This window comes from Thunnus albacares, chromosome 10 (assembly GCF_914725855.1).
Source record: "Thunnus albacares chromosome 10, fThuAlb1.1, whole genome shotgun sequence".
Lineage (NCBI taxonomy): Eukaryota > Metazoa > Chordata > Actinopteri > Scombriformes > Scombridae > Thunnus > Thunnus albacares.
Genome location: NC_058115.1, coordinates 11,725,826 through 11,749,648, shown reverse-complemented (window position 1 = coordinate 11,749,648; position 23,823 = coordinate 11,725,826). Strand labels below are relative to the sequence as shown.

Genomic DNA, 23,823 nt, shown 5'->3' with positions numbered 1-23,823 from the left:
ACAGTACAGTAACTTCCATGTCTGTGAAACAATAGGTTATGATGCATTTTAACTGCTAATTGTGAAAGGAAGCTCACCTGTGGCCGCAACCAGCATGGAGCAGTGCCAGGACTGCCAGTTGGTAAGACGTTGTGTCTCCTGAATAGAAAAGTGAAACTAGTCTGCAGTATCACTGAAGATAAAGTTAAGGGGAAAAAATGTTGTTTCATATTTTGGACAATGAACACCTTTCTCTATCAAAGATATTTTCATTTTCATTCATTCTTGTTCTCACATTCTTTCACATTTGTGTGATATTGTGAAATGTTATAGATGGAAAATATTGTTTGTCTTCTAATTTTAAGCTGCAAGGTATTTAATGAGGGGTTGTCAAATTCTATCAAGTTGACAGAGTTTGTCTAAGTCATTCAGCCACATCTTAATGGTTGAGACATTAGTTTTATTTCAATGTGTTAGGGTTTTTTTTTTTTTTTGCTATAATAACGGAATAAGAAAGAAAATGTGTCTGAGCTGAAGTCAGATTCATTGTTGATTCAGATGAGCTGAAGATGATAAATAATGGATCTGGTTCTATATTAGCAACCTTAGAGACAATATCAAAAATGCCAGACCAAAAGGGTTGAATTTTAGAACATTTGAAAAAATTATGACTTAAGGTTGTGAACTCACATCTATCACATATGAGAGAAAAATCTGGATAGATTTTGTGTAATTTTGTTCTACAATAGTGGGGTTTGTGGAGTTTTTTGAATTGAATTAAATAGTGTCTAGCTTTGTTTGAGATGTATGTGTTGAAGCCCTTCCTCTCATATATCATGAGGATTACTGGACCAAATTCTTCTTCTCATTTCACTCTAAAGCTATCTGAAGAAGGAGAATCCTCTGTTAGCAGGAGGTCATATACTCTAAATAAGTTTTTCATGAGTAGGTTTTATTTTAAGACAGTCATCTATAACTGAACTCCTTTCAGTCTCAAAGGCTCTTAAATGTTTTCATATACAATTCAACTCTCATTTGGAGATATATGAACACCTTACTTTATAATTATAAAACAAAAAAATCAGATATATTCACCACCTTTTTATTTTTTTGAACCACCATAGCGCCACACACTACATATTTGCATGTGCTCAATTATACATTCAGTGTGTGACAAACATGTGCACTTCCTCATTATAAGGAGGAATTATTTATAGCATGCTGTGCTCTTATCATTTGTCGGGCCCAACAGGTACAAAAAGATGAAGTTCAAGGACAGCCAAACTTGTCCTCCCAGCAAGCTGTTACTTGGACAAACATTCATCATTCAAGCACACAATTGCACCACATCTAATCCCTCTCCACCACAGAGTATTAATTGGATAAACAAATCTCTGCTTTACTATGTAAGTGGCGAGTCCTCCTGTTCTTGACTGAAATTAATATTACACACAAGATAGTTCACTGATATATCTCCGTTTGCTGGAATTTAATATGCCTATTTAATGCATGACCCTTCAATTTCGGCATGGTCAAAACTCTATGGAGAAAACAATTACTTTGCAAATTATAATTGCACGAAAAATATTCAGGAGGGTCTTTCCAGAAGATGATTATATTCTGAGGTCTTCATTAAGAGCTTTGTAAGTACATTTGTAAGCTCATTCTCTTCAGTACTGTAATTCATGCTGCACTGGTGGAGCTTCTTAATTAACACCTACTCCAGCCAACAAATAGAAGTGTGTCAGTTGTATTGCCTGCAGAACAAAACACCATTGTTGTTTGAAATGTTCTCCTTTGGCTGCCTCCTTGGATTGCTGATGACTGTGTCCTCTTTTTTTTTTTTTTTAGCAATTGTCTCTCTGTATATAATTGGAATTATGACCTATGCTTGCATGGCTTTGTCATATTAGATTATATTTTTTTGTCTTTTGCAAATAGACTCATCTTTAGCCAATGAGGTTTACTCGACACATACAGCAAAGGTGCAAATAGGATGCCGGCTGTAAAAAGTGAATTACTAAATTATCAGCTGTCAGAAACTTTTCAGCTACTTTATATGCCATGAAGTAAAATCTCTTAGCATGGTAACACTGTTTAACGAGATAGTGTATCCATTGTGTGTGTGTGTGAATATGTGTGTGTAAAGTGAAAATGTGAGGCCTGGTGGCACCTGGCCTCTTCAGATAATCTATTTATGACTTTCACACTTCATTAAGTCCAAACCAAAATACTTGGCTCTTGAATATGTTTATCAAATGTCTCAATGTTATCAGTCACAGCTGCAACAAACCATAAAACTGTTACTGCAGTATTTCTCTTGACATTGAAATTGTAAAATTTGTGCCATCTGCAAGCCTAAGCTATCTGGATAAAAGTATTATCTGAAATGACTGTGCTGCTGTAGTAGGATGTTTATTATATATTAATAAAACATGAGAAACCCAAACTTCAACCTGCTTGTTGTTTGTGCACCTGATTCTGCATCAGCTAACTTTTAAGCATTTTCTTTGTCTGAGGTTTTCTGTTACCTGAGTTTGCCTATCCAACTTTTGAACCCATTAACCTTTTAAAAACACGTATTTATAATTTAGGACAGGCACATAGGATGAATGCAACAGTAACCTATATACATTCTGGGAAGTTTTGAAGCCAAGCTGCTCTAAATTTTACAAAGACTAAAAATAACGAAACAGAGGGCACAGAATGACTAGTATGACAAAATTATGTAGCACATGAACTACTGAATAAAGGTTCTTAAATCTGGGAGACAACATGTGACACTTTGACACTGTCAGACAGCTAGTTACAATTTGAAACAGCCCCATCCTGCATGATATAAGCACAGGCTTTATTTATTCAAGAGCTTTTATTGTCACGTGTACAGCAACACAGCAGGTGGCAACATTGGAGGCAGTGAAGTTTGGCTTCTTGAAGCTCTAGTTCCAAAAGTTAAAAAAGCAGAGAGAGAAGAGAAAGATAAGAGAGAGATATAATAACATTTTTTAAAAAAACTATATATTTATTTAGACCAACAAGAAAATATGGTAACTTCCATAATAATGACATATTACTAAATGTGAAGATTACAGTCACATGTGATTTAAATTATTTAACAATAGACAAAAGGTCACAATGTTTGAGAATGGGATCCTTGAACTAAATACGTTTTTTAATGTGATAAAAGTACATTTAAAAATCTAAAGAAATAAATTTCAAGGTGACAATATGCTGTTCGGTTTTAACATTGCCAAAGGTGAACACTGGATCAAACACCAATTTTGTCAGTTTCCTTTCAACAACTAGAGATCAAGTGAATTTTTTTTAATTTCTGCTTTCAGGATTAAATGAACTATTCACTTTTATCTGCACCAACGAGACAAAAAAAGTATGCAGAGAAAAAGCTTTAAAGTTAAATTTGGCTTGAACATTTTCTCTGATCATGTTTTAATTGTCACCACTTTAACACACATAAACTACTTCACTCCAAAGTTTGTTTTCTCTGACAACTATACGCCTCTTCAGACTAAATATCAAGAAAGCTAAACTGGAACTGGTATGCCACAGTCCGGCCTGGTCCTAGTTTCATGGAAGCAGTAATTAATCCATATATGGACACTCACAGCGCCTGCCACGCCCAGTGCACCTCCTCATTCTGCGGGCTTACTGTGTACTGTGGTCGGCCTGCCCGCTGCCAGGAAGTTCAGTAACTCGGTCACCGCCCCAGCCCCCCCTCCGCCTCATCCATTGTTGGGAAACAGTCTGCGACATCGACACAATCTTAACCGAAACTTTTCAGGTAACTAAAGGTCGCTTAAAGCCGTTCTTGTATTGCCTTTTGGATATATTTTTCGAACGGAAATATCTGTACTAAAGGCGTCAGTTGAGAGAGCAACTTAACTGTGTCAGTGAGAGGAGGAAAAAGGGAGGAAAACTTTACAGGCGAGGAATTCCGTAATTCTCATTCCTCCATTTTGAACTTTTAAACTCCCAAGTTTTTCAAGCGGGCTGTTGTCGGTAAGTTTGCTGCGTTTCTTTACGACTTGGTTTAAGCGATGTACTATAACTGTTGTATCGTGTAGTTGTTAATTGGCCAGCCAATTAACATAGTTTAAGCTTTGCGCGGTGTTAAAGCAGGCTAATGTTTGTTGTGTCGGCTAGCATTAGCTTTAGCAAGGTGCCGTGTTTGGCAAACTGGACGTTAGCAGCAGGTAGCGTTAACAATTAGCGCTGGAAAAATGCCTGTTGAAAATTGTCTAACGTTAACTTTGTTAACAAGGGTTTTAAAGTCCGCATGACCACATCCTTTATTACTTGTTACAGGCTCAGTAAAGTAATTGAAACCAACGTTAAATTACGTGGCCGCATCAGGTGTAACTTTAGCCACTTAGTGTTAGCACTTAGATGGCAAGGTGTTTGACCCACCCTGTTGCTCCTCTGCTAGGTATTAGTGTTAAATCTCTGAACTCTGGGGTGTTTGTTGTTTGGATTCTGTCTTAAATAGTTATCAAGAAAAAGAAGTCTTGCTTGTCTCGCTTTGGCCTAATGGCTGAGCTAGTTTGCGAAGAGTTTAAAGGGTTATTTCACTCAAAACCACATCCACGTACCCCCTGTGGTATCTAGCCCTGCAGGTTTTGTTTTCGTTTGCTCAGATCTGGAGATATCTGCCTGTGAAACCTCTGCCACACCCATACAGTGTAGGTGAATTTATTGGGAATTTTTCGCCTCCTCTGTCTCAGTTATTTAGCATAATCCACACACTAGTTTGAACTATTTCTCACCTTTTAAGTAGTTTTAGTGGAAATAGTCCACAGTAAGGTGTGTTATCACAGGTAACTAGGACATTATTTCTAAATTGTAATTATTGTAATTGTAATTATACTAAATTGTACTCTAAATCTAAAATGTAATTTTTCAATGCTTTGTGCACCACAAACATCAGTTCCATTCATTTGTACACGATGGCAGCACATGTTTCAGTAAATAAAAGCAAATCTGGATGCATGGTTTTGTACCAGAACAGAAAATATTTTTTGGCGATTTGTGTGAAGTGACCTTTTAATATTATTATTGGTGAGAAACCTAGTATAGTGGTTGATGAATAATTGTAGATTAAAGCTGCTGTGAGTATCAAGGAAGTGCCTTAAGATTTTGGTCCATGATAAAAGGACTTACAGCTGTGTCAGACAATCAGGATCCATCCATACTGGCTGGCATTTAAAAAAAATGAAAGGTTAAAAGGGACTCCCTGTTGCCACAATTTAAAGCATACCCTCCAGATAAACAACAGTCCAGTATAACATGGAGTAACCATCATTCACATGTTAGAATATGTTGTCCTCTTTGTTTACAATGTAGGCTAAAAGCTAGCAATGACATTGTTCTCATAATACAGCTGACCAACTTTTCAGTTGAAGCTGCTCAGCCCTTAGGGCTTGCTGATTATCCCCACCCCTCCACGTTTGATAGCAAATCAATGGAGTTGCAGTCACTGCCTGAAAAGAGACATTGAAAATGGGCCGCAGCATTACTGTGCTCTGCCTGTGGTCACAGTCGCTCTGTGAGGGATGGAGTTAGGACTGGGTGATATGGACAAAATCAAATATCACAATATTTTTGACCAAATACGTCTATCGATAATGCTACAGTATTGTAGGGATGACTATTGGTGCTTTCACAAAATACTTACAAAATGAGATTTTTGATAAATAATTATCAGTAATGTGGATATAATAACTAAGTGGATGAAGGCAAATAACAGCTAGAACAGTCTGTAAGTTCAGTAAATTACATCACTTGACAATAATGCAGCCTTTAAAACCAGGAAAAGACAACGCTTATGTCATATCACAATATCCAAAATCTAAGACCATATCTAGTCTCATGTCATGATATCGATATAATACCGATACGTTGCCCAGCCCTAGATGAAGTATTGCTGGCTCTTAAAAAGGATCATAGTATTTTGACAATTGTACAAACTTTTACTAACTAGTCTGAAAATCATAGAGGAAGCTTTAGGAAATCAGACTTCTAGTTTTCTTACTCAGTCCACCTTAAAAAATCCACAGGCATGCACAGGCCCAGTCACTTCATATAACAAACGTTTGGTGTTTTGAAAGACAAAGATGTTTGCATTTTGTGCAGTCGAAATTGTTTCATCACTGCATTTTAAGAATAGACTTGGCTTAGCTCTAGTCGTCTAACTTTTTTTCTTATACTTTTTTACTCCCAGAATTCCAGACACCATGACGAGCATCAACACAGCTAACATCAACTTTAAATGGGACCCAAAGAGCCTAGAGATCCGTACTCTGGCAGTGGAGAGGCTGCTGGAGCCCCTGGTCACCCAGGTAATGTAGCCTACATACAGTGTGTTTTTTTGCTTACAAAAAACAGGACAGGGTCAGATGACTCACAGGTGAAATGGGTGAAGCGTCTTGGTTACAAAATTACATAAAATACAATAATTTTAACGCAAGTAAGTCTAAAGCAGAATTCACCTGAAAAGTAGAGGAGCTCCTGTTCGCCTGTGTGCCAAATTTACATTTTAAGTGACATCAGAATACACAGGCTACATTTAAACTTTATAGGTTAACACTAATCTTTTTAAAAGAAGAAATTACTGATGTTTTCCTGGAAAGCTAATACAGTAATGTTACAGGTTTTATCTGTGAAAAGAGCTGTAGGTATAGTCGTAGTCTGCCAATACATTTAAGACCCAGAAGCTGTTTCTGACATTAACCATCCTGTTTTTGTAACCCTGCCATAGGTCACCACTTTGGTAAACTCCAGCAACAAAGGCCCATCTAACAAGAAGAAGGGACGCTCCAAGAAGGCTCATGTTTTGGCTGCATCAGTGGAGACAGCTACCCAGAACTTTCTGGAGAAAGGAGAAAAGATTGCAAAGGAAAGTCAGTTCCTGAAGGATGAACTGACTGCTGCTGTGGAAGATGTCCGCAAGCAAGGTATATTGAAAATACATATTGAAACAGTGTGTGGTCTCTAGCTCGTACAGAGTGCTTCTTAAGATAGGAGGTATGATAAATAAATCATAAGCTATGTACATATCATCTACCCCAGTAGAAGACCTTGAAATAAGAATATGCTTTGAGCCTGATAGATGTTCTTGTGCTGTGGGATTTTCAGGGAGCCCGTTAATAGAGACTTTTCATTTAAGCATGCAGGCTCTTCACATACATTTCAAGCTATATACTGTCAGTGCCTTGCCAGGATCCAATTCAGCCATGTTCCCCTCTGAAGTGCATGTCTTCTTGTGGCCCAGTATAAGGTTGCCCAAGAAGTATTTGGACTCGAGCATCACCAGCCTCACTCTTTGCAGTCATAACTTTTGTGTGGTGTTACGCTTCTTTGTTTCTGGTCTGTTGTGTTCTCCCATAACAAAAAGGTAGAGGTGTCTTTGAGGACTGATCCCTATTTAGAAAGTAATGAGACTATCATAGTGAATATTGATTTCTCATAGAAGTTGCTGTCTGTGGTCTCTTATTTGTTGAGGTACTGTATAGGACAAAGTCACAATTTAATTACAACTGCAGTCTTGGTCATATAAATCACAATTGGAAGTTTCCCACAAATTAGGGGTTGGGCGATAATTCAATATCATAAAAACTAAAAAATTTGTTATTCAGGTTCTTGGTTTACATGTGTTCAGAGTTTTTTCTTTTTTTGATGTAATTTATAATACAGTTTATATCAGTAATATAAATTGTGGTTTTCTATAGTCAGAAAATGTTCATATTAATATTGTGGCAGTAATTTCAGTCATAACCTACCTTACATCATTCAGCCCTGCAATATAATTCAACTGTAGTCATCCTGTTACTATAGAAACCTTTTTTTGGAGCAGTGTCTTAGGAACAGGATAACGATATCTGTGTTTACCTGTGTTGTCATGTTCACACCAGTGGCAGAAATTAGTTCTTGCTGAATCTCTGTGTCAGACTGGAGGCACTATTCATTTGTAACTTCTGTAGCTAAAGTTGTCTGTATTGATGATGACAAAATCAAATGTGAGTCATCACACACCAGGAGTTTTGTCTTGTCAGTTAGGCTTGCAGCGGTTGTCGGTGTTACTGGTGTTGGGGCATACCCCAGTTACATTACTTGCCCACCGCCCACAATGTCGTTTTGCTTTTTTTATAGAAATAAAACCTATTTAGTTTCACATATCAGTGCCCACTTCATCAGATTAAAAAAAACTCTAACTACTAAGCACGTTATCAATACTTAATCAGTCAATGGACGTTACAATAATAAACTGAAAGTGTCTGCTCCGTGACAGCCTGCAGCACAGTGACAGCACAGAGTAGCAGAGTGAGACGTCTGTCCTCTCTCCTGCTCCCTGCTGTAAACACACGTAGCTGTTAGCGAGCAGCTACTCTCATGTCTCCCCTGGTCTCAGCCTGCTTTCGGTGTGTCTCTCTGTGGATGGCAGATGGGTTGCTCTGGTTCTGGTTCTAAGCGACGGTTGTCCTTGCGTCTGTTTGTGCTGCAGCCCGGCTGCACACAGAAAACGACCTGCTGGCAGCAGCTTGAAGTGCGCTGTCACTAACTCTTAAGTAAGGGGAAGATCTTAACTAAAAATCTAACGTTAAAGATGAAAATAAGCGCTCTACAGATGAACGTCATTGATGTATATCTTTTCTTATAAAATGTCCCGTGTAACCGGTAACACTGGTGTTGTCAGGAGTTTATTAACCAGTGGGAAAATTACCTCACCATGGCATCCGTAATGTCATTGTGGATGATTGATGAAGCATGTTGGTATGTGGTGGTGATATCTGTCTGGCATTCTGTATAAAAGGTTATCAGTTGGATTGCCCAGTGTGTGCCAGCTCATTGTGACAGACGTGACATAAACACTATACAACAACTTGTTTACACTTTATAATTTAAATAAAAGAAAAAGTGTGCAGATGTTATTGATGTCAGATTTATATGAATGTCTATATCCACCTGCCTGGTGGGACTCAACCCACACACAGACCATTTCCAATTCAATTTCATGCCTCCCACAAGTTTTGAGACAGGGATCCACCATCAAATCACTACCCAATGAAAATACCATTTGTCTTGTGATAGCAGGTTCCATCATCTAACCACCACACTTGCAAGTCTCATTTATTCCTCTGCTCCGGATATCTGACTGTCTTTTGACACACTCACCGACCATCGAGACCAGGGGGCTATGACCTGAAGGTGGCTGTTATTATCACCTTGTGATGCGACGTCTGTCTAACTGTGTTTTTTCTCCCCGGATCCCAGCGAGTTAGATGTCCCCTGTTAGAGCTCTGCTGAGTATTCGGGAGGTAGATGACATGTTGGTAGATAGCCTGTGCTGTGCTCAGTGCCCAGGAATGTTACTGTAGATGTGGTAAGCTGTCACTGGGCTGGAATTCAGTGACTGTTGTTAGCTGGTGCCTAGGCCTGGCTGTCAGCTATGCCATGCTGCTCAGTGGAGCGTGCCTAGACTGATAATACAGCCATTGAGTAGGGTAACACCACCCCACCCCCTGGATTCAGAAAGCATTTTCTACCCAGCTGTGGCATACCAGCTGTTTAAAAATGGGAGAAAACATTTCTGACATGATCATTAAGGATGACTATGCAGACAATTCATGTTGAAGTGGTTATTTGCCTGCGGTTTTTTCCCCTCAAATGATTTGAAATTTAGTGGGTGTTTTGCCCCTGTTAACATATCTTCTGAATATTTAAAATCACATTTAATTCAAAATAAGCACCCTCATAATCAGTAGATATTTCTTAATTTAAGGACTTTTTTTTCTCAGGCATTTCTGTCTGCTCGTGTCCTTGTTCTTTCTGTCTTGCCCTTCCCTCCCTGTCTGTGTCTTTGTTATCCTGCTGTTTGGGAGGCTTATTGTGTGATATACATTTTAATCATTTCATCATGCACTTGGTGGGCTGCAGGTGAGCCTTAGATGGATGGAAGTTTATTAAAGGAACACTGATCACTATCTGCCCCCTGAAAATGGCCTTATTGATTTTGTTCACAGAGGGGAATAACAGCCTGAAGGTGCGGACTGTGTTTGAGGTCTGTGTTGTCGATCATTTGCACAAACTACTTTAGCTCTCTGTCGGGGTAAAATGGTCAGAATCTGTGGGAGATCTCAGTTCTACAGATTCAATAGTGCAAGTTTTGCTTATCTTTTTTTTTTTTTTTTTGATATACGAACATGACTTAACTGAATTCTCTAAATGCACATAGGAAATACAGTTTCTTTACTTGAATGGTGATGAAACAAATTTTTTTTTTTTTGATCAACAAAAGCGTAATTGACAATTTTAACTGAATTGACATTTAGTATCCAATACTTGATGATATGGCCGTTGTTGCTGATGCAGCGCTGTTAAAGCTACAATCACCTGCGCTTCACACACAGTCTGCAACTGTGTTTTTCAGTTCGTCTGACTGACAAGATGCAATTCAATTTGAATCAATGAAGCTGTCCAAACCAGCCACATACTGTAACTAAGCATCTCTTTAAGCTTCAAATCAATTTTCTGAGCTTATACATGTAACTAGATTGAGTTTGTATTGGGCTGTGAACAATATCAACACTTTTCTGAGCTGGCCACACAGCAATATTGTGTCAGAATGGATCTAGCGTAAACGCTGACAGAGGAATGAAACAGCTACTGCCGTGCTGTTGACGTTCTGCTTTTGCTACATGGTCAATATAGGCAAGGTGTCAGACTGCATGACTATAACAACAGGTGACATTGGCTATGAGGGACACATTTAATGAAAATATATTCACCTTGTCACCATGTCTTTTGTGTTTTTGTTTCTAAGCATTTCAATTCAAGGACTTTTGATGCTGGAAAGTCAAGCATCAAAAGCTTGTCATCTTTTGATGATCTTGGAAGTGCAAGGCTGTAACTTGTTGTGTTAAAAGTGTTTTTTTTCTTTCCCCCACCCTTAAATCTGTGTGTGTCCGAAACCTCTGATTGTTGAGTAAGTGACTATACAGTTTCAGTAAGTAATTGTTGAAGTGCACATATATAAACAGTAAGTGCTGGTCGGCATGCATGATGCTGGCATTAGAAAAGGTTGGTGTATACTAGCACAGCAAGCAACATTTATCAGAGATTCTCACAAGTTGTCAGTTAATTTACCCCACAGAGGGGCGTCTATTGACAGCATGTCATTGATGTTTCATTTACTAAGACCAGATGCCTATATTTTTTCAGACAGTGAAGTTTCTCAGTGCAGTCAAGCCTATAGCACTGCAAAATTAGCTTACGTTTATACTGACTAGTGATTGCATTTCAAACTGTCTCCAGCTTTTTGCCACAGATACACTTAAATAGGCAGAGATTTGTTTGAAGGCTTCACTACTAATAACTGCAACATAAAAATGCTTTTAAAACTATGATTGCAATTACTTCACCCCTGAAAATTGAATAAATTTGATATGTCCACTAATGGGTATACAGAATATGTTATGACAGACTTCAGTATGTCCCCTAGCTTGACTGCTTTGGGTGGTGGGTGCACTGAGCAAAACTCAGCAGCCAGACATTTCTCCATTCCCTGTTTAAGAGCGGTGGAGATTGACACTAAAATGAAAAAAGCTGGTCCACCTTAAAGGTCAGTCCACGTCAAGTGAGCCTGGTCTGTTAGGCTAACACATTGTTGCTACCTTCACTATTCCAGGTGTTGGGGAAGCAACAGACAAGACTTTTCTTGGTCTTGAGAAGCTGCAGCATTTATTAACTGACACACTGTAGCCTGTACTGTACATTTATTGCCAGACTGACAACTTAACCTTTTCCTCTGCTCCGCTCGCATTTACCATCACTTTTCTGCCACTCACCCAACCACACACTCGCTAAGCACACACAGTACGCACTGCTCTATTCTCCACTACTCTTATAACAGTACCTTTCACGTAGATGTCCTTTGGAGAATGAGGAGAGGGAGGATTCAGGGATTTGATGCACCAGTCAATCACTCAAAACAATTCCACGATAACGTAGGGTGTTATCGTGCTCACACAGTGTGCGAGTGAAAATCATTATTAGCACATTGATATTAATGATCATGTGAAATTTTAGCAGCAGCACTCATAATTCTGCAGTGATGGTGCACTACTGCAGAATGAATATAGAGGAAACACTGGACTTCTAAATCTTGTTATAACCATACCTAATATTCCCACTTGATGTGTAGTTATTGAAATAATAAAATGAAAACTGATCCATATTACTGCTTTGTAAAATTTAGGGATGGTTGCAAGTGGTAGTTTATGAGATAACTAATCAGACATGTCCTCGATCAGTCTTTTTTTTTCACTATTCTAGCTTTTTTTTCTTTTAGAGTCTATGGATTGCGAGCATGCACACATGTATGGAAAACATGCTGTGCAGCAAAGCCAAGAAGACATATTAAAAATACAGATGAATTTCCTCTACGTGATCTGGAATATATTATGACTGCTGGATGTGTGCAAAACGTGAGACTCAACGTCCCTAATCATCAATAGCACGTTTTTTTGTGTGTGTGCATTTAAAAGTCCCCTTCCACTCAAATATATGTTTTTCTTCTTGTTCCTACAGTTGAATGTTTGAGTGTAACTGTGTAGGATGATGTATACACAGAGTTTGACACTAGAAGGCTGGTTTCACATTCATCTGCTAAAAGTGGAAAGTCCAATTTTAAGGGGCGGGCCGACGAGCAGGATTTGTGACGACAAAAATAGCTTGAAGGCAAATTCTGGTACAATATGCAACTTACACAAGTGTGATGTGGAAACTTGAAGCCTGCAGTGCACAAACACTGAGAATGGACTTAACAGTGAAGTAGGAGACATCATTGCTGAATGTGCGCTGCACGAAATGCAACAATTGTTGATTTGGCCATGATATGCGGAAAAGTTGCAGTAATTAAGCAAAATTACAAGCTCTCGCAAATATTGCAGAGTTTTCTTGAATTTATATTAATTAGTGCGATCACAAAATCACAATTTCCTGGAGGGACTGTTAAGTGGATCTCATTGTGTTTCAAAACAATGAGGTATACAGAGTTTAAATTTGGGATAAAGAGAGCACTGGTGTTGGATTGTTAGTTGGCGTCTGCCGATACCCTGAGTTGAGCTGTCAGAATCACTGTTGGGTGCAGTGATGTACAGATGCACCACCGTACCCTGTGAAAACTTTGTTGGGTGTGGTAAAAGGTGCAACAAAGCACACAACTGTTTTGACGAGAGGTGTGGTCAGAGGTGGAACAGACTTTTAAGTTTCAACCAGAAAATTAGACACAAACCTTGTCCACCAAAACAAACTTATCCAAAACTTATCAGTTCCTGATAAGTCTGAAAATCCTTCTGTCTTAGCCTCTTGTTCTCACAGAAAACGTGAGTCATCCATCGACTGCTTGTGGCACACAAGACGACACAGACTAGAAAAACATTCCAGAGGTTGAAGCAAGCCAAGAAGTCACTTCACTTTGTATCTAAATACAGCTTGCTCGTTATCTTGGAGCGAGAGAGCACTCTGATGCTTTGACTTTGAAAAAAAAGAAAACCCCACTCTGCACTGCTCACATAGCCATTTTATAAGATTCAGTTGGCATTGCTATCCATTTTTCAGTGTTGCCTTTCTGTTTCATGAAATATCATGTCACATCATTTTTGGCATCCCTTCTCATAAGCTATTGTTTTTTAAAGCATCCATGATTATCTCCACTGCTTACTCTGTTTATGGTTATTGTGATTGGAATCAATAACGGCACACATTGGGTGAAAGATTGAGTGAACTGTCTATCACAGTAAGACTTTGTAAGCAGTGATGCCAAAGGAATAGAGATTCTCTGTATGTACAGTACATGATTGTTGTCAAATGTATTTAGCAAGATGGTAACAACTGACAAGCATGAACTACTGCTAAGCTGGTTTTCAGTTTTTTTTTTTTTTTTTTTACCAGTGCATGCTTGATTGGTGTAAGATAATTATTCATGTTGCTGCTTGTCATCTTTGCTTAGTTTTTGCTTCAGCACACCAGTAGAACTTGTCTTTTAGCCAGCTTTAGATTTCAAATGCAGACATAGCAGTTATAAGGCATGTTTTAGAGTTTGAATTTGGCCGTGCCTCCATTGACGTAACCTATTCACAGATCTACTGTCTTGTTCATAATGTGAGCCTACAAAATCTATTGTGTGCCCAGTCAACTGTGTAGCCCCATCCAATGTAGGACAAAGCACGGTGCTGGACAAACTAGACAGTGTGCCTGTTGTTGTGGCTTTGACCTCTTTTTATTTTTTTTTTAGAGGGCTGCATGTTCATGTCTGTGTGCAAACTGAAATTATTACTGGACATAGAAGAGGTGCGTGTGTCCGTGTGTGTCTTTGTCACTCTGTGTGACACATGCTGACCCTAGCCAGGCAGGGAAAATACATCAAAGTGTGGCCTCTCTCCCTCACCCTCCTCATTCTCTCAACTGAAGACTTCCAGTAGCCTACAATTGACTCGTAGCCTTGAGTGGACTGTGGCTGCTCTTAGACATCAGCTGTCAGCTACTGTACACTACTACTACTACTACTACTGCTACTACTTTCACTACTGTCACTACTACTATAACGCATGAATAGTTTTGACTGATCAAACGGCGGATTAAATCAGGCAAACAGTTTGATAAGTGGAAAATAGTTCATTACATTGAAAAACAATTATTTTATGTGATTTTATGATACCATGCTATGTAGATTTTGACACATATTTCAGGTAATTAAAATGTTTAGACCTGTAATAATTGACAATTGATTAATTGATTAGTTGATAAAAATTTAATTGGCAACTAATTTGATTATCAAATAATTGTTTAAGTCCATTTTTAAGCAAAAATGCCAAACATATGCTGGTTGCAGCTTCTCAAATTTGAGGATTTGAGGCTTTTCTTTATTATACATGATAGTAAACTTTTTGACTGTTGATCAGACGAAACAAGACATTTGAAGATGTAACCATGAGCTCTACGAAACTATAATGGGCATTTTTATAGACAAAGCAATTCATAGATTCATTTGAGAAAATAATCTGCAGATTGATCAATAATGACTACAATCATTAGTTGCAGCCCTAAAAATGTTAACAGCTTGATAGCAGGATATTTTCTCTTTTGTGAGTACAAAAGCTTAGAAAACTGCATCCTGTTCACAAACAACCAGGAATTAAGTATAAATTTTGGCACTATTAGTCCTAAAATTTGTACTTAATCCCTGGTTGTTTGTGACAGCAAAAGTCTGTTTTTCAACCAGTTTTCAGTTGCAGACATATCTGTTTACAGCAGATGTTTTGTTTTCTCTAATTCTCAGGTGAGTCAATGAGGCAGGCTTCTGGAGAATTTGCAGAAGACCCCTGCTCATCTGTGAAGAGGGGCAATATGGTTCGTGCTGCCAGAGCCCTCCTGTCGGCAGTCACACATCTGTTGGTGCTGGCAGACATGTCTGATGTCTACAAACTTCTACTGCAGCTTAAACTGGTGAGGCAGACGCATTTTTCTGCATATTATACATTACAAACAGGCCTAATTATAATGTTGGATAATGTGATTATTCCACTCAGTAAAAAGCCATACTTTTATCTACTTTGTCAACAACAGAGTTACTGTCTGACTACTTATTTTGAGCATTGGAATTGCATCATAGTCTATTTGCATGTATACACCAACCTGATGCTGTTGATAGCCACATAAAGGTAGTAATTTGATTAAAGCAGAGGTTGGAATAATCAGATTTACCCAGTAGTGCAAGTTTAAATGATTGGTTAATGATGTCCAGGAAGCTCTGTGGTTTCAATTGCATTTAGCTCATAAGCTCCATGTAAATGTATCAAAACAAACTAAATAGGCTACAGATAATGAAAATCACAGCTTGATTGATTTGCTTAATTTAATTCGAAGACGATGTGTGCAGCCCTAGTTAACATCTTGACATTACAAAACAATGGAAACACTATCCTAAATGTTGTGAGTGATATGTTGAGTTACAGGTTTGCAATCATTCAATTTGTTTAATTTGCTAACTTGCAGTAAACTCTTTCTCAAGTATTGTCTAACCTTTTCCATCTTCCTTGCTCAGGTTGAGGACAATCTGGTGAAAGTGCGTAATGCAGGAACAGAGCAGGAACTGGGGATCCAATATAAGGCCTTGAAACCAGAGGTGGACAAGCTGAACATCATGGCTGCCAAGAGACAGCAGGTAATGTACAGTTGGCAAAAAAGAGACATGAGGTCAGATTGTAGGAGCAGTGGAATGTGGTGGATTTAATTGGGCTGAGAGGATATCAAGAACCTGAATGGGTGTTAGTGGTGTTGTCACACATGAGAAAACATGCTCTAACCCACATAGCAAATGGTAAGAAAAACAACAGGATGGAGTAAACAAGAAGAGAAATGCTTAATGCTTTAGCTAGACGATTAGATGCAGTAAGCATGAACAATCTTCTTATTACCAATTGCAGTGAAGTGGGCTGGGAATACAAGAAAAGCACATTAAGGCTCGACTCTAAATGTGACCAAACCCATTTCCTTGTGATTAGAAATGGCACATAGTTTTTCTTCACTGTTATGTAAGTGGTAGTCAACAGTGATGTGCATTTCATGACGCATTTTCAAGGTGAAACAACCTCATAATAGGTTCTTGGTTCAGATGCAGGAGATGCACACACGTGGTATTTTTTATTTTGAGATGATATACATTTTCATTTTATTATAATTTGTCAAGATTATCATCAAACTAACATATGATGGAAGTAATCACATGCACAGACATAAAAGTGTCATGTGTAAGTGTGTTTAAAAAAAAAAAAAAAAAAGCAAAGAACTCTAATCTATAAAAACTATAATACATTCTGCTGGTTACAGTTGGAATATTTTATTTTTTGCCAATATTTCTTAGCTAAGTAGCAACAATTGCACACCCCTTAAATAGAGGGACAGATTGGTATGAGTACTGTAGGTGTATAAAGCACACAAGTTTGTTTCCCAGATCTCCTGCAGGCCGTTGGAGTTCATTCAATATTCGTGATGCACTTTGCTTGTATATTTTTATGATTAGCAAAATGTGTTTAACCAAAGTGAATGCAGGAAGTAATGGGGCTTTAAGACGGTGTTTTTCTTGCAGCATGTCTCAAGTAGTAGTAGAAAAAAGCCCTGGGAGCGTTCCATTTGGATGAGAGGCATTTGCTTTGTGTATGCAAGTTTTTTTTTTATGCCATAAATCTATGCCAGCGATCACTATCTCCTCTCCTCCCTCCTATGAAGATGTAATTGCAATATAATGCTGAGGTCTGAATAGTAACGCATTAAATTGCAAAGGCATATTATAATGGCCTGATTATGACTGTGTTGTGTTACCGCAGGGGACAGAAATAAATCTGGGTCATCCAGAACAAACTCTGTCACACTTAGTGTCTCCATAAGGGCATGACAGGCCCCTTTTGAATCCAAAGTACATTACCACCCCGCCCCCTTCCAGTTTAACCCTTTTATGTTTTTGTACCCTTTTCTACTTTCCTTTTGATCTCATCCTTTTAGGAGCTTAAGGACGTCCACCACAAGGACCAAATGGCTGCTGCTCGCGGGGTACTACAGAGGAACATCCCCATGCTGTACACAGCGTCTCGTGCCTGCCTGCAGCACCCTGACGTGGCAGCCTACAAGGCTAACCGTGACCTGATCTACAAGCAGCTGCAGCATGCAGTTTCAGGCATCTCCAATGCAGCCCAGGCCACTGCCACTGAAGACTCAGCACTCAGTCAGCCAGGAGGGGGCGGAGAGCTCGCTTACGCCCTCAACAATTTTGATGTAAGTCAGTTGAGTATTTCACAAGTCACACCCCATTTGTCTTTTTTTCATGTGTCCTGCCATACATCCAGGTATCTACCAGATCAGTATTAAAACATAAACTTTAAAGCTGGAGTTCAGAATTGTTTTTACTTCCCCCTCTGGTAGTGAGATTAATTACAAAAACACTGTCGACATATGCTTACATCATAGGCTCTGCAGTAGCTTACTCTGTTGCTACTGTTGTCTGTAAAACAGTGGCTAAATTGTTCTGAGTGTCACACAACTCCCAGGAAATGACTCACTTCACTATCAAAATTTGATCCATTCAGTCTGATAACATTTGGAAAGTCTAGAAGAGCCATACAGTTAAATTATTTTATCATTCAAATCAGCAGAGAGCTAACTGGAAGTTAGCTGGCTCGTCTGGCCAGTGCAGGAATGTCAAATCTGACACCGGATTTAAAAACTCTGTAATATAGAGAGATTTAACTGGCAGTGATATGCTTAACCTGTATTGTGTGAACTCGTTTGGCAAGGGCTTGAATGTAACAAACGATTAGTTATAGTGAGTAAGTAAGTAAGTTCTGCACTGCAGGTTTAAGACCATATTTTTCCTGACTTAGTGGAAGGCTATATTCAGAGAGTATGATGAAAACTGTTTGTTTGTGCAACAGAGATGATGAGCGCTTGTTCAGAAAGGTTATGGTTAGGTCAGGATTTTATTTTACAAGAAATGAATCATAAAATGACCAAAACTTGAAGGGCTTGGGGTCGAGTTGGAAATTAGGATGAGCCATGTGGACAAATTGGGACATGGCTTTGGGGTATATTGAATATGTTCTTGAGTCACTACTTCTTCATTCCTTGATTTTTCTTCTGTGTCTATGTCAAATGAAAGAGATTTTCACAATTCTAGCTGGAGTCATAACTAGCAATAAGCTGAGTTTACATTTAGCACCTTTCTTTGCTGGTAGCTACTGCTTTTCTCTACCATTAGTTGGTAGATCCAAAGAAGACTGCAGAAGTACATTTCATAGTTAACCTCATTTGAAAAGAATGCCAAACTTGGATAATACTTTAATATCTTCATTTGAGGAACAGGCAAGAAAAGAGAGCAGGCAGTGTCCTTATGTTGCAAACAAAACTAATTAACTAATTAAAATTAAAGTTAAAACTAATTTTGTCATTTAGCACAGGGAGGAAACCTACTAAAAACACTTCTGGTCCTTTCTATATTCATTCTCAAAACCTCTAATTCTGCAAGTCACTGTCATCCAGTGTTCACTCAAACTACATCCAGTGTGTCCCTAAAATCCACGTCTGACTCAGGTTAACTATGTTTTTAAATCAAATCGACTTTACTCATTATTGAATTTATGAATTGATCTATGAATTATTATTATTACTATTATTATTATTAGAAACCTGGATTTCTGATTTTTCATGTAGCTGTTTAAGAGTTGAACTTAATTCATCTTCAACCTCAGACTGAAGTTTGAAGAGCTTATTCAATAAAAATATTACTGAATATGAATTAAATATATTAAACTAGAAGATATATGAAACATTTGACATGTCTGTCATCAAAATATTGACATGAAACAACATCAAGATAACAGCTGGATAAAACATTGAGTTAATCACTTAATGCTGCCTGGGGTGATAAATGCAAATATAATTAAACTGTTTTTTGTTTTTTTTTGTTTTTTCACTGCCAATAACTTCCGTCAATAGCACCTTTTTGTTTACAGTAAATTTCTTCGTATTCCGACAGCCTCCAAAGTATCGAGCAGATCCACACTGAGAAACTAAATGTTGTTCAATGAGTTCTGTAGAAACACCGGTTCCTGCTGTGTGTTGATCATATATTTAGTCATTCAGCAAGTAGCAGTGTGTAACTTGATGTGTTGCTCCTGGCTCCTGCAGTGACATTGTTTACTTGCGTGATTGATGCAATCTGCATGCTCATGGTTTAAATGCCCATAGCCATATGACGCACTATTTAATTACTCATGGCATTTTGCAGGCATCTCAGTAGTGGTTGTTGCAAAGCAATATTGCCATACCTTAAGAAGCAGTGGATGAACTGCTAATTTTGTATGCAGGTTTTTTAGTTGGTGGAGCATAGGATGCAAGTTTGTATTTATGTTATAGCTTATTTTTATGCTTTCTCTAACTACTATTTTTATTTAGAGTTTTTTGATTGCCTGAGTGCATTTTCTGAAACACTGTTGCAGTTCTTAAGACACTAAGAGAAATCACAACATCATTTTATACGGGGTAGCACAACACTTAATTCATGCCCCCGGACCTCACTGGCTGGCTACTTTTTCCCACTGGCTGGTTACTCCATATCCTTGTTGAAAGCCCTGAAGAACTGCACACAGTGTTTTGCAATGCAAAACAATGACTGTCTGAAGTCTGTGACCCATTGACATCAGCTGACGCTTGGTATGCTCCCCGATGATAGTCTGCCAGGCCTGTGCTACAAATTCAACTTGTTTCAAGGCTTTTTGTAAAACACATGCTCACTTGGATTGAAGTCGTGTGACTGACTTGGCAAGTTAAGCTGAGCTGTTTGGCCCCAAAAAGTGCTGCTCTGGTTGCTTCGTCTGACTACACCGAGGAAGTTCGCAAGGGTTATTGATCAGGAGTCATGACTCAAATGTTACTGCCCCGGGTGCTGAGATTTCTGGCCTGCAGAAGTTAACTTTCAAGTCCAGGAGGCTCTTTCAGGTGACTTGACTCTTGTCATGTGTTTGAATGAATGCGGGGAAATATAGATAAAGTACTGAAGATACACTAGATTTGATCTACTGTTAGTTGACAGATGCCATTTGGCACTGATCAACAGTGGTGCCTTGCAGTGAATGAATGTTGGCACAAGCTCCATATCAACCAGAATCTGCCCTTCTCAAATTGGAACAGCTTCCTTACAAGGATTAATTAATTAATATTGGATTTTCAAATTGTATTCTTGCCTCTGATATTTAAGTGTTGTAGCCTAAATGATTGGAAAAGTTAATATTTTAAATGCTTTGCCTTGTTTCCATTAGTAAAAATGCTTTGGCCTACCTTTAGATTCTCTATCTGAGTCAGTAGCTCTTAGCAAGGCTAATGAAAAATTTACTTAAGCTAAGCGTTTTAAGTAGCAAATGTTGTACTTTAGGTATTACTCCTAAAGCACCAGAAGTCAGCATTGCTTTCCAAAGTGGTCCAAGTACTGAGTATATAAAACCATGCCAACTCTGCTTTCAACAAATTTGTATTGTTAGAGCAATGGTTGTCTGATGCGTAGAGGAAAAGAACCTTTTGTGTACTTGATATCAGTTAGATTCACTCACTAGATTTTCCTTTTTCTAGGGTTGTAAGAATTTCCCAATTTGGGATCAATAAAGTACATCCATTTATCTATCAATCTATCTATCTATGAATGGACTGATGACTGGTCACTCCGGCCAAACGGATTCCAGATGTGGATTTTTATGTTCAACTGTTGTAAGCTATTTGAGTAGGTGGTTTGCCAAATGGTAAATGTACATAAAGTAAGGTGTCTAAGATGCAGTCTCTTATATCTGTAGCTTCAGTGATTATTTTACTGATGGTTATGCAGAAAGTCAAAAAACTTACTGGCCTTCTCCAGACAAGCCCTTTTGGATGCCCAATTTCAAATGCAAGGCAAAATTAGCAAATGAGTCAACCCCCCCCCCCCCCCCCCCTTAAATCTCTGTGTCTCTCCCTCGCTCTCTGTTTCCTCCTCCGTGTCTCTCTTGTGTGCCTGTTGCCATGGTGATATGACACGCAAGCAGAGGAGGTCAGATGAGACGGAATGGAGGGGGCTGGAGGTGGCTGTGATAGAGACTGGGCTGCCTAATAAACCACAACTCTTAACAGCTGAATTGTTGAATTTTTTTGTGGCAATAAGGCATCTGCAGAAGCACAGAGTTCGTCTTGTCTTAGGGGAAGTTGGCTTTCTTTCTTTAGCTGCCACAAGCGTCATGGTGATACCTTAACCCTCTGCAGTGCCTCTCCAGCATGTCAACTAGTGCCTCTCTCAGCAGGCTTGCCCCTGTGAAATCAGACATTTAAGTGTTCTCTCTCATCCTGCAGATATAAAAGAGAGGGGAGTGGGTTACTACAGCACTTCTGTGACTCAAATGAAAGCTAGCAAAAACTATAAAATCAAATCCTTTCACCAATGGATTATATACACACATACATACATATAGTATTCATGGTTTCATCTGTCTGATATTGATCTACATTACAGTAATAATGTTACTGCTTGCTTTTTGACTTATTGTTGGTTCCCTCGTCAAGTCCTTTGATAGAACTTCTCTGTCTTTTTCTGCCTGTTGCAGTTATATTTATGTTGTAAAAACAGTATAAGCAGAGCAGAGGAGCAGAAAAAAGTATGGAGAGGAAATTTTTTAAAAAGGTTACTTTTTTTTCTTCGTAAAATCAACTGTTCCTGACTTCAGCTTTTGAATAGGCCGTTTTCTTTTCCTGTTCGTGACACAGGAATTGCATCGCTGGCCGACTGAAGAACACAAACATCGTCTTCTTCTCATCTGAGTCCAATTTAGAAAAGCTAGTTATGGTTTTAGCAGCAACCAAAGAAATTGTTTTTTTTCACTGAGTATGTAAATGACTACTTCCAAAACAACTAGAGAAATCTTGGAAGGGTAAAGTTTCTGACTGCAGAATTTTGATTCAGAAACATTTCTTGTTTTTATGCTTTTGTTCATCTAAGTTAGAACCTTTTGGCTCTGTGTGTGTGTTTTTTTTTTTTTTTTTGTACTGCTTTGAAATGAAAAGCTCCAGTTTTAACATTTTTCCAACTTCATGCTTTGTTACAGAAAAGACTGTAAACATACATTGATATTGTTATTAAGACATGTTTAAATGAAGAATTTGGCAGGTCTCTATTACCTAATGTCTTTGGTTTTCTTTGTGTTAGCCACTTTATGTGCTTCATGAAAAATATACTCATACCATTGAAATCCTTCATATGTCTTTATCACCCACACTGGACCTGTGACTTTACATTTTCAACTTCTGAAACAACAACAAGTTATTGTCTTTTGGCTTATGGACACAAAAAGACAGCTTAGCACCTTCCTCTCTTTAGGTTTCCATCTGACTTGTCAGCCTTTCAAATCAGCCCTCCCCTTTCCTGTCAGATTTCTATCTTTTGGATCTGAGAGGGAGAGATCAGTGTACCATGATGACTTTTTGCATTTTTTACCTCCCTGTATAATTTCCCCTCTGACTCTTTCCTTACAGAAACAAATCATTGTCGACCCCCTGGCGTTTAGTGAGGAGCGCTTCCGTCCCTCCCTGGAGGAACGCCTTGAGAGCATCATCAGTGGCGCTGCCCTCATGGCTGACTCTTCCTGCACACGTGATGACCGCAGGGAGCGCATTGTGGCCGAATGCAATTCTGTGCGCCAGGCTCTTCAGGACCTGTTGTCTGAGTATATGGGCAATGTAAGTGTCTTTATCTATTTATTTCTGTTCTCTTGCCACACCAGCACTCTCTGTCTACTACACATCCGTCTACAACAATGTTCTTTTTTGGATTTGCATTTTGCCTTTATTGGACAGTTTGACATCAGGATAGTCGCAGGTTGTAAAAAGTATTACATCAGACATGCAAAAGTTTTTAAAAAATTGAATTTACAGGGTCTTTTATTTAACGTCAAATCAACTTCATTACCTCTATGGTGAACCTATATACTAAAAAAATCATCCTTACTAAATATTGGCACACACATACGCTTACTTTCCTTACCTTTACATATTCCCCTCCAAAACTTGTTTTAGGGGGATTAATGTTGTCTTTGAGGACAAATGAAAGTCAACAATCAACACTGTCACTGAACAACAAATAAATTGAATATATAGGGATGTAGTAAAGTGTCTCTTACTTGTTAATCAAGTGTATGTAGTTGACCTTTTAAATTGACAAAGTGAAACTGGGTTTCGGTCATCGGTTGGTTGTACTATGCTCAAAAA

At 38.5% G+C, this 23,823-nt stretch overlaps 1 protein-coding gene across 2 annotated transcripts in view; it reads left to right on the top strand.

The window, feature by feature from the left end:
• The first annotated feature begins 3,660 nt into the window (after positions 1-3,660).
• The window catches only part of ctnna1 (catenin (cadherin-associated protein), alpha 1), an 86,568-nt gene continuing 66,405 nt past the window's right edge, over positions 3,661-23,823 (top strand). The window contains exons 1-7 of one of the 2 annotated variants that reach the window (XM_044362898.1): positions 3,661-3,996; positions 6,215-6,332; positions 6,752-6,947; positions 15,332-15,498; positions 16,097-16,216; positions 17,554-17,823; positions 23,092-23,295. In XM_044362898.1, the coding sequence (XP_044218833.1) occupies positions 6,228-6,332; positions 6,752-6,947; positions 15,332-15,498; positions 16,097-16,216; positions 17,554-17,823; positions 23,092-23,295 (1,062 nt within the window). In that variant the 5' untranslated portion in view covers positions 3,661-3,996; positions 6,215-6,227. The remainder of the gene's footprint in view (positions 3,997-6,214; positions 6,333-6,751; positions 6,948-15,331; positions 15,499-16,096; positions 16,217-17,553; positions 17,824-23,091; positions 23,296-23,823) is intronic. The other variant, XM_044362899.1, reaches the window with a different exon arrangement.